This window comes from Camelus dromedarius, chromosome 5 (assembly GCF_036321535.1).
Source record: "Camelus dromedarius isolate mCamDro1 chromosome 5, mCamDro1.pat, whole genome shotgun sequence".
Classification (NCBI taxonomy): Eukaryota; Metazoa; Chordata; class Mammalia; order Artiodactyla; family Camelidae; genus Camelus; species Camelus dromedarius.
This window is the reverse complement of record NC_087440.1, coordinates 11,243,677-11,255,758: the sequence shown is the minus strand read 5'-3', so window position 1 is coordinate 11,255,758 and position 12,082 is coordinate 11,243,677. Positions and strand designations below refer to the sequence as shown.

Genomic DNA, 12,082 nt, shown 5'->3' with positions numbered 1-12,082 from the left:
CTGAACACTGTTTTCATGTGCTCTGGTTTCAGCTTGGCCTGGAGAGAGTGTGAGCTACTTGAGTCACAAGTGTTAAGTAAACAAACTGACCCTTATTTAGAATCAGGAAGAATCTTTCCACTCCTATGTGTCCTTAGGCATGTGAAATAAAAAGCAACAATGTACTATGACATGTTACAATTAGCTAGAAGGAAGAACATTTTGATTTCTTCACAAATAGACAAATTGCCTTTCCATTTTATCATAGAATACTTTACATTTAATTTTAGAAAATGCTTGGCAAAGCCAATCACCACCTGAAATTAAAATTCTTTCACTTAATTTAAAATTAACAGCAGATGAGCTGTGTGTGTGTACGTACATGCATGCTCCCCTTCCTCCCACAGAGAGAAAAAAAGCAAACTATTACATTCTGATTCTGCACATTTAAAGCAGTTCCCAAACAGTAAAGCGATCAGTCACTATAGTCTCTCAGCAAACTGTCTCAGTCCCGGTCAGTGTGATTATTTCAGTCCACAGCCTTTTACATGTGTCTGAATCTTTGGCTAGACAAGGAGTTTCACAAACCAGACAGTGTAACAGGCTCAGTGTTGGACCAATGTTGACCAAATCCTGGTGTGTTACCAACTGAGTAATTTGCAACCTGGGGCACATCACTGAACTCCCCTTCCCTCACGGGGGCCATATCCTCACCTCACAGAATTGTAACAAGGATTAAATAAACTACCATGGGCAAGTGTCTGACACAAGAGAATAGACTCAATGAAAGTAAGCCTCTTTCCTCACTTCTGATCTCCCCACCTCCCTTTCTGGAGGACTGAAAATTTTCTTTTTCACATTTGAACAGCTTAAGGTGGCTAGCGTAACACTTTGTACAAGATGATCCTCAGTAAATACCAACTGAACATATATTAAAATATGAGCCATTTGTTACCAAAAGAGTGTTCATTTAATACAGAAAAGTAAAGGGTAAGATTTTGAGGTTGGAGGAACACCCCAGAAGGCAGTCTCACACCCTTCTCTCTTCTGTCCATTCTCTCTAACGTGATTTTCTTCCAGTTCCACCATCTTAAATGTCACCTCCACACTGATGACTTCTAAGTTACACCACTGGTCCCCTCTCCCAGGAATTTAACCCCCCCACTGCTTACTCAACCTCTCTACCTGGACATCTAAGCGGCACCTCAAATTCCACATGTTTGAAACCAAACTTTTGACTTCCTCCACTAATTTTGCTTCTCTTTTTCCATATATCCCACATCAATCTGTGACAAATCAATAGGGTGTTCTTTCAAATTACTAACAGTTTCTTCTTCCTTTCCTCAGTATTATTCCTACCCAAACCCCCATTAACTCTCACATGGACACGTGCATATTAAATGGTCTCCCAACGTTTCTACTCTTACCTCCTTATAATCACTTTTTCAGGGAGGCTGTTAGGGGCTGCCAAAGCAATCCTTTACAAATGTAAACCTGATCAAAAGTCCACAAGGGCTTCCATCTCTCCTAGAACAAAATCTGTGGTCCACATGGCCTGGCACAAGCTCTTCCCCTGGTTACCTTCCCACCTCATTTCCCACCCTTTTACTCTTCCCCTCACTCTAGCCTGCCTGGCCTTCTTGTTTCTCTTCTAAAACGCCAAGCACACTTCTGTCTCAGGGCCCGTGCACTTCCCCCAGATATCCATACAGCTCTGCTCAGATTTCGCTTCTTCCAAAAGAACTTTGCTCACTGACTGCACCACTTTGTTCTTTCCCCTACTGCAGCTTTCTTCATAGCACTAGGACACTGCCTGAACATTTACATACTTGTTTGTTACCTGAGATGTAAGCTCCAATGAGAAATCGACATGGTTTTGTTCCCTGTGGTATTGCCAATGCCCAGAAAAGAGTCTGGCACATAGTAATCACTCAATAAGGAGCCATTTAATAAATCAATATGTTCTTACTATCAGTAGTCCAAGGCATTTGGCAAATGTTAAGTTAAGTGAGTTCCTTTACTGAAAGACTTAATTTTCCAATATGAATCTCTAATAGGAGGAAATGGCATATGGTGTTTCTCAAATTTATTTTGTTACGGAACTTTTTTTTTTTTTTTGAAGGAGGGCACATTTATGTTCTTGGGAAAGTAACACCAAGAGGGACAGAAATTGCTGTAGTAGAGTGATTTCTTACAGCACACCCTGTAGATTTAAAAATAACTGAGTACTTTGTGCTGATTTACATCATATCAGGAAGGTAAAGGCTGTAATTTCTGATCCACTTTCAATTATGATTTCATGTCACACTTCTGCTAAACTATTTACCCATGTCCCATTTTAGCCACAAATACACGGTTACCAAGAACATCTTAAAAATGTTTTAACTAATGCAAACAATTCTGTTCCACGTGGCAGTAAATATGTAAATTAATTATATACATAAGTGTATAAGCATACTATGTATAGAAGATTAACAGATATATATGAAAGAGATATTGATATTCCTCCTCTTTTGCCCTCTATATTTTTCTACACCATTACCTTTCCAAAAGTTGCCATAATAAAGAAAAGTTTTTTTCTTTAAATGTCATGCTGTATTCTCTGCTTTTTGTTTAGAAGTGGGTAACTCAAACTTTTTATATTTTTCTCTCTGAAGAAAGTAAACACAATTGCTTTTTACTTATGTTGTTTCTTTTGTTCTCTATGAATTACTACCATTAGCTATGAAAAAGGTTCCCTACATTTAATAAAAGACAAAAGCTTTTCACTGATAATATTTCTTAAAATTATACAAGCGGCATAAAGGCAAAAATAGATTTTTTTTCCCTCATGCACTCTTACATAAGTTAGAAAGGCTTATATAGAAGTAAAACCTGAGATTACAACCCATTTCACTACTGCACCATCAGTAAGGCAAAATTTTGTTTTCTGAGCCTTGTCTGAAATTGACAAATGAATGCGTTAAAAGGAACCAAACCAAAATACTGTTTTTTCTAGGCAGGTACAAATGAAGAGCTAAAGGAAGTATGTGCTCAAGTGATCAAAATTTGTTATTAGTACTTATAAGTAACACTCCTTAAATCAGGTTAGTCACTTGGTCAAACGTTGTGTCAATACATAATTTTGGAATTTATCAGTGAAAACTGAATTACATATTTTAAGAATATTGGGGTAGACCGTAAGATGAAAAGCCCTGCATAAACCGTGCCTCCATCTCTCCACACCTGTGGGCACTCCCTTCCCACACTGACGCTGGGCTTGTCTACATGATTTGCTTTGCGGGGTGGGGGGCGGGGGCGGTGTTAGCAAATGTGATACAGGCAGAGGCTTGCAAGCTCTGTACATGGGGTTTCCTCCCTGTCTTCCTTATGCTGGAACTCTCTCGTTGTTTGTAAGCTACCTACGCCCTGCTGAAACCCTGAGATGACTAGAGCCTCATGAGTGACCTGAGGAGAGACCAACAGAACTGCCTGGCTGATCCCAGTCCAAATTGTTGACTCACAGAATTGGGAGAAAACATAATAGCTGAATTTTAGAGTGGTTTGTTAGGGCAGTGATGGATAATGGATAAAATGTAAAACTGTATTAGTAGCAAGCATGTATTTACACGCTCTTCAGTGACTAGGAAATCATTACTTAGTGGGGCATTTGCTTAGTGAAAAATATGAATACATAACTATCAAAATGCCAGCTACAGTTACTGTTTATTTCACAGTCACAAAAAGCGTTATATATTCATTACATCCAGGTAAGTGGCCTTGAAGTACATTCTCTTAATTGGGTAAATATTCCGCATTAAAGGTAAAATGTAAGTGGAAGTGCCTGGTACTGTAAAGTAGTTAGAGTATGTAGACTGCCAACAAATTTCCTCCTCAAAATCATGCTTAAGTTTTTAATTGCTTGGAAAACTGTTCTTTTCCCAGCATGCGTGTCTGAATTTAGAAAGTGCCAAAATAATGAAATTATTCTATTTATGTGATGGCCCATCTAAAAACTGGCATCTGGGACTTGTCCAAATGAAAGACTCAAAAATGTTAAAAGGGCATACTGATAAAAGCATGAAGTAAGAATGGTGAGTTCTACAATTCAGTTTCTCTTAGCCAAAACAAAATTGGTGTTAAAAAATTTAGATTTAGTGTTCTTAAGCCCTAATCAGCTTTCCCCAGTACTTAGGTGGACCGTGACAACCACATGGGTCAATTCATTTGCATGTGGACCATTTCTGTAGCCGTACAAAGGTCTTCTCCTTTAAATCAGGTCTTCTTCCAGCGATGGCTACTCCAGCGCAAGACACACAACCCCTGGAAATCTACTACTTACCTGTAACAATTCTCCCTCCCTGACCCCTTCTCCTTCCCTCCTTTAGCTACCGAGTCCTGTTAATTTCACCTCCTTGATCTCTTTCAACCACCCTCTCCTTTCTACCTCAATGCTTGCCACCATCATCCAGGCTTCTCATCTCTTTCCTAGACCACAAGTCCTTCCTGGTCTCCTTGTATCATGCTTGCCCCTAGTCCTCCTCTACCAAACCTCTTCTCTTCACAATACTCAGAGTGATCTTTCTGAAATGCAAATCATGCTCATGCTTGCAGTATGTGGGTGACTTCCCAATGGCCTTTGAACAAAACCCAAATCCTTAATTGGTTACTTCATAATTATACCTTCAAAACAAACTCTAGATCCCTCTCTTTCCCTTTGTTTCCTTATCACTGATCATCTTACTTCTTGTCCCCTCTGGTAATTTATGATCCTATTTACCTTCGCGGTGTAGGACCTGCCACTCTCCTGCAATCCAGGCCTTCCTGGATGCGTACAAGATAGTGTAGCGCGTCACAACCGTCTCCGGGCCGTCAGGAGGTTTCCAAGACACCAGAGCAGTGTCATCCTCTATCAGCGTCACTTTTACTCCAACCGGTGGGCCTGCCGGTGCTGTGCACACACGTGGAAAACACTGTGTTATTAGGAGATAATGGTCATAAAGACTCAAATACCTGGCTAACGGACTGATAGGCGGGCATAGAAAAGAGTTTAAAAAACTAGAAACCACTGTAAAAACATCTCAAAATCATAGCTTTCACAGCCCACCGGTGATAATAGCAGATTATGATTTTTTCCTTCTTTATCTGAAAGCCTGATGCTTAAAACACTAAAAAAACCCAAAGGAGATGGTAGATACCCCGATGAGGAATTACTAAGTCGCAGGTCGTCAGCATTTTTAGGGCTCTTCATACTGTTTTGCCACACTGACGACTAGAAAGGTGTACAGTTCCACCAGGAGCACCTGCCTGTTAGGCATCCTGTGAGGTATAGAATCCACTCTGTGTTTCTTACTAAAATGCACAGAATGTATGCTTAATCTGCTCTAGGAAACCAGTGAAGAAAATACTAATGAGACCAAAATATTTACTTCTTCTTCAAAAAGTTGTGAATCAGTGAGCTTGTAAGACAGACTTTAGACTAATAACTTGTATCTATGAAAAGGTAGTGAAGTCTAGGGATTTTAGTTGACCCCATGTTCAATATGCTAAAAGTGTGAGGAACTTGTTTTGGGTATCACATTGCATATGGAGTACTGCCTAAACCTTAGCAAAACAGACCAGTGCTCACTGAAATAAACGCCCTCTGCCTTCTCTCGGCATCATTAAAATAGAGCTGCAATGGTCCTTACAGATGGATCATGTAGACCTCATTCTAGAGAAAAGGAAAAGCAGGTTTGAGACATGGAATACTGTATCAAGTGCTGTAGGTAAGCCTCAAAACTGGTGCTCGTCTCGACTGCACTACGCACAGCACCAAGCTAGGAGCTCACATTAGGTTCTAATGCGGGCTCCTAACATCATTAAATACATTATTCACTTTTTTCCATTTTAAATTATTTGGGTGCAGCCTTGCACGGCACACCTGATTTTAGAACATGCAGCATCCCCTAAAGAGACACTAAATTTAAGCCCACCTGCTTATGCAATACATTGAGAGGGAAAATGTTTTTACTACAATAAAGGAACAGAAATTTCAAAAGTTAAGAAACTAAAGAAAACAAATACATACACTTCAACAGGTAGGTAGCAACCACGGCAGTATCTTCTTCAAAGTGACACACACACACACACACGCGCGTGCGCGCACACACACACATATATATTATATACGTATATACTCTAACATGCAGATAAAACCCATAGGGGAGCTGCTTTCTTTACCTTCTGGAAGCGTGGAGTGGTAGACAACCGGGCTCCAGGGACTGGAAAGCTGATCCACGTGTAGTCGAACAGCAAATTCATATTTGGTGTTTGGTTCTAGACCTTGAACCAACATGTGAGTTTCTGATCTATGGTAATGAGGAATGAAGTTGTTAATGCTGGTAGCACATGGTTTCTAAAAGATGGTCAGTATTTCCAATCAATACAGGTAGGGCACACTGTTATTATTCACTACCTCCTCATTTTCTTAAGAAAATGTTTTTAAATTAAAAGAGCAATCTAATTTGACTATTTAAATGCTACATTAGGTCTTGATTGTGGTAGTGGTTTCATTGGTGTATACACTTATCAAAAATCAATCAAATTGTACATTTTAAGTGTGTGTGATTTACTTCACAGGAAATCATACCACAATAAAGTTGTTTAAATAAAAAAATTAAAAAAAAATAAATAAAATGTTATATTTGGTGTTATAGAAATAAGCCTAAAAATTGCTTCTTTGAGAGGAAACTGGGAAATTAACAGGACAGAAATGTCCCAATACAAAAGGATTTCCTGTGAAATACCGGAAGTCAAACCAGTCTTTTAAAGCATAATGATGGCTATCTTTCTATGATCTAGAAAACAGAACAACGAGCTTCATTTTTTGATGGCAGCATGAAAACGGTCTTGTTTCTTTCCTTAAACATGCTAAGTTTAGCTACTTGAAATGAGTAATAGCTTCTTGCCTAACCTTGCTCCATGAGGCTGGGGAAACAACAATAAAAAATCATTTATGGAAATTAAATTTCAAAAAATACAGGTTTCAGAACTGAGTATGGTAAAGATGCACCATTCCCACCACTTTATAAGTAAGACAAGTCCTGAGACAGATGCTTCCCGCTGGAGCTCAAGCTGGCCCAAGATGGTAAAGAAGGAAGAGCGAGTGGGGAGGAGAGTGAAGAAAACAACCATTAATAGAAGCTACATACGTTTGAAGGTACAGAACCAAAGAAGCATTCTGCAGGCCAACAGGGTTACAGCGGACGGTGTAGTTAATTATTTGTGCCGTGGTGAACGCAGGCCTCCTCCAGTGCAGGAATATGGAAGATGAGGTGTTAGCCTTCGCATAGAGGTGGTGGGGTGGTGGTGGAGGAGGAACCATGCGATCACGGACAGCTATTGAAAAAGACAATGTTAATTTACTGCATGGTGTAGCATTTAATGTAGAAGGTAATAAAATGGTAAAATCATAATACGTCCCCTCCTCCCATAAGTTGACTTTAGGTATTTCTTCCACCACAGGTTCACAGTGGTTTAGCGATATATTATTTAAACCAAAACGACTCTTCCATGAGTTAGATAAGGAATTAAACATTATCAATATTTAGAATGTAAAACAGAAGCACAGAGAGGTCAAGCTACCAGCCAGAGACACTCAGAAAGCCAGCCATAGGCTTAAAACTAGACCCACATCCTCTTTAGTAGCAATAAAACCAAACAGCTCTTAGTAGCAATAAAACTGAACAGCAACTGGAAGGAAAGAATTAGCCTCAAGATTAAAGGAGATAAAAGAAAACTTAGTGTATGTAAGTATTCTGGGTTATTTTCCCAGTTAAATTTCTAATGGTCTTTTGCATGCAAAACAAAAATAGGTTCTTATAATTAAGTACATCTCACTGAGTACGTACTTGTTCAAAATAGTATGTTAGGCACCTTGGAGAATATAAAGTAATAAAAACCACCAAGGTGTGCAAGTAGTAATGAGACTTAAATGTAAAGAACGAAAAGGAGAAAAAGGAGCGTGTGTCTTACATGGTGAAACAAACTACTGTAACTGTTACTTACACACGCATCCTGGAGTACTGACTGTCTGGTCCGCCTGATAGCCATCTTCTATGTTGTTGTAAGCCAGCAGCCTCACATGGTATTTTCTTCTGGGGTCTATAAAGAAACCAAGAGGTAGTAATTAGGTCCAGCCCTCTAGTTAGGAACAAAGGTTCTAGAACAAAGGTTCTAGAATCTAGATTTGGGTTTCAAAAAACTTTCGAATGCATAAGGGCTCTAAGTAAAATGAAAACTTTCTTTCTCTTCCTATTCTTCACAATGATTCAGCAATTCACCTTATTATGGCATGGCTACTGGGACCATCTACCAAATATTAAAATTTTACTTTATTTAGCCTCACTTCGAACAATGACATTACCACCACCACTCTTCCTCCTCTTCTTCAACTGACCAGACACAGATTCTAGATTTTAAAAGTCTTGGGCTGTCAATGGGCCCCTTACAAGGGGTTACACTACATACAAGCTCTTTGTTTAGTTATTTAAGGGTCGTTAACTTAAAAGCATGGAAATCCAACAGATTGTTTCCCCCCTAAAAGGTAAGAAGAATTACAGTCGTCACTCTTGAGTACCTTTGAAAATGTTTATAACCATGTGTTATTTAAGTTTATTTCTACCTGTGCCCTCTCCACAAACCGACATGATCAAGTTGAGCTAAATTTACCAAGAAAGATGCGCTGGAGCTCCCTCTACTGGTGTCCATTAACTATCACAATATGGAAACTGAAGTCCATCCCATGCATATTAAAACAAAAATTTTTTCATGCCTTGTAGGAAATAAGTCATCATAAATCCTAAATAATATACTTTAGAAGATATTCAATAAGTTTAATGATATGAATACATTTAAATATAAGTGTTTATGATAACATTTAACTATAAAGCAATACCTGATTAGGGCAAAAATAATTACTATTCAGAAACAATGTATTCCTTTATTTCCAGCTTTATTGACGTATAGCTGACAAATAAAAGTTGCAGACATTTAAGGTATATAACTTGATGTCTGATATAGGTATATACTGTGAAATGATCACTACAATCAAAGAAATTAACATACCCATCACCCCACAGTTACTATTTGCGTGTGGGTATGTGTGGTGAGAACATTTAAGATCTACACTCTTAGTGATTTTCAAGTATACAATACAGCATTGATAACTATACTCACCACACTGTACATCAGATACCCAGAACTTACTCATCTTGCATAACTGAAACTTTGTACCCTCTGACCAACATCTCCCCATTTCTCCCACCCCCAAACCCCTGGCAACCACCATTCTACTTTCTGCTTCTATGAGTTTAACTATTTTAAATTCCATATATGAGTGGGATCATGTAGCAATTGTCTTTCTGGCTTATTGAGATCATGTAGTAACTGTCTTCCTGGCTTATTTCACTTAGCATAATGTCCTCTAGGTTCTTTTATGTTGTGTAAATGGCAAGATTTCCTTCTTTTTAAAAGCTGAGTAATATTCCATCGTGTATATATATATATATATAATATCCATTGTGTGTATATATATATAATGTCCATTGTGTGTGTGTATATATATATATATATATATATATATACACACACACACACACACACACACACACACATATGCCACATTTTCTTTATCCATTCACCTGTCAAGAGGCAGTTAGGCTGTTATCATAACCTGTCTATGGTGAATAATGCTGCCATGAACATGAGAGTGCAGATAACTCTTTGAGATACTGATTTCATTTCCTTTTGGTATATACCCAGAAGTGGGACTGCTGGATCATATGGTGATTCTATTTCTAATTTTAATGTATTTCTACCTGATACTTTTCTAAATAATAATAAAACAAACACATAAATAAATCCAGTGTTTCATAAGGGAAAACAATCATCCTTAATAGATATATCAAATGTGAAAAAGGCCTTAGAATAAAATAGTAAAAAATAATTCTAGATTGAATTTGAACATTTAAAATCCAAAAATAAGCTGTGAATTTAGAATTTCTCCAAAGTAATTTAACAGTTTGCATAAATATTTTTCAAACTGATATATTCTAATATTTAATATTAAAATGCATTAAAAGGATATCCTAAAATACTCTATAAGATATATGTGATTCCCTCTGTATACACTGTGGTACAAATGTGTTAAGTAGCAAGTCCAGTATCACCCAAAGCTGAACCAAGAACTTGTGACTTCCTATGAAAAAGTACAGGTCCTTTAAATTTATACAAATACATGCCTTTGTCACAGCAAGTATGTTTCCTTATAATGAATGTTAAAACAAATACTTTCAAACTTTTATAAAATAATTATCAGAAAGCAGAAACACATGTGCATTTCATCCTTGAAACGATTTCTAACACCCAGCACTGAAATTCTAAGATTCAAAAGGTTTCTGTTCAGATCAATGGCTACTTAATTTGAATCTGTTTTCTTCTTTCTTTCCTCCTAGTGCTAAACCTATTAGTCAACTGAATCCTGAGTTCCATCTTACAAACTCTCCCTCTGAATGGGTACAAATGGAATTCAACTGGCTCTCCGCACAAGTTTTTCAAGCGTATTTCTTTATACTGTCTCTACTCAATTAGAACAGTACCTTTAGGAAAGCCTTCTGAGTGTGAGGTATTATGCCAGGAATCAGGAGATACAGAAAAGGAAGGATGAACGAGAACTTGCCCAAAGTAGCTCACATTCTCCGGCAGCCAGACACGGGAACAGCCAGGTCGTATAGAAAGCTGATGTTGACGAGGGTTATGAGTGGAGATGGAGAGATTAATCTTTTTTCCATCGTGTAAACAATCAATCAACATTTCATGAATTCTTCTCTGCAATGGTTATTTACTTATTTTTTAGCCCTAAAATTGATTCTTCATTCTCCTCTTCTTACTCTTTTAAAAAAAATAAGCTGCTTACACTAAATTTTAAACCCAGAATTAACCTTTTTTTGGTTGCTGTTGATCATACAGAAGCAGCTTATATGTCCTAAGAAGATGAGAGCACAGAGGTGCCCCCTTTCCACTCCCAGCACCTGGCTATTACCCTCTCAGCAAAGACGCCAACAAGCCCGACACAAGGAGAGGCAGCTCTTCCGACATCCACCTGGAAATCATCCCTGTAGCCAGAGCAACCGCCTCCAGAGCTAGGCTCCTTCCCCTGCTAGTTTACCCGAGGTTAGGAAAAGGCAAACCACTGAGCAGGCAAATCAAGTATACTGGGTGCACGAGATTCCTTTCTATCCACACCAAAAAGTAAAGCAAGAACCAGGATAATTTTGGAAATTATTTTAGTAGAAAAAATAAAATTATAGGACATACTAGGTGGAAAAAATATGGTAAAGGAAAGAGAAAACCCATTCACGTTTGTTCACATGTGATCTACTCTTCATGCTCTGTGAAGAATCTTGTTTTTAAAACTAAAAAGTGCCACGTTGGGGGCCAAGCTGAGCAGTGAGCCACCTGCACTTGCCACGTACTCCTCTTAGACTTTAAAAATACAACTTCAATTTCAAAATCTAGTCACTGTATTATTTTGGTCTGTGAATCCAGAAAGCCCAGAGAAACCTGGCTCGTTCTTCATAAACAATTTGTTAGAAATTTGATTTCATATACTTTTGTAAATTTAAGACAGGACCTAAAGGATCAAAGCCCTCAAAATAATGTTAAGATGAGCATTATCAGGCAGTAAGAGTTATCAGCTAAGAAAAAACAGAGAACAGCTGCACAATTACAAAATTAAGGATACAGAGTAAAAAAATAAAGTTTAGGACAAATATATTAAGTACAGGTAAATGTACCAATGATGTATCTCAGCAGAAGCAGCACAAGTCCTAATGCTCTGCAGTTCTGCAAAGACCCTCTGATGCATGAGGGACAAACAAAACAGAGACAGGATTAACACTGTGAAATGCCACAGGGATCCAGTTCCCAAGGCCTGTTCCAGCCCTCCTTGAGACAAGCGCTGCCACGTATGTGGTGCTCGGTTACACGAGACTCAGCAGACTTAGGCTATGCGGTTTAGGGGGAAACCAGCAGAGTCAGGAAGAGCAGCCACAAAGAATAGCGCAGGCCTCCTCCAAACCCA

General features: G+C 38.3%; 1 protein-coding gene across 1 annotated transcript in view; it reads right to left on the bottom strand.

The window, feature by feature from the left end:
- PRTG (protogenin) overlaps nt 1-12,082 on the bottom strand; it is a 111,758-nt gene that overhangs the window by 7,456 nt on the left and 92,220 nt on the right. Inside the window, exons 12-15 of the mRNA XM_031453001.2 lie at nt 8,008-8,103; nt 7,152-7,338; nt 6,181-6,308; nt 4,739-4,909 (exon numbers count right to left, since the gene is read on the bottom strand). Coding sequence (XP_031308861.1) covers nt 4,739-4,909; nt 6,181-6,308; nt 7,152-7,338; nt 8,008-8,103 — 582 coding nt within the window. The remainder of the gene's footprint in view (nt 1-4,738; nt 4,910-6,180; nt 6,309-7,151; nt 7,339-8,007; nt 8,104-12,082) is intronic.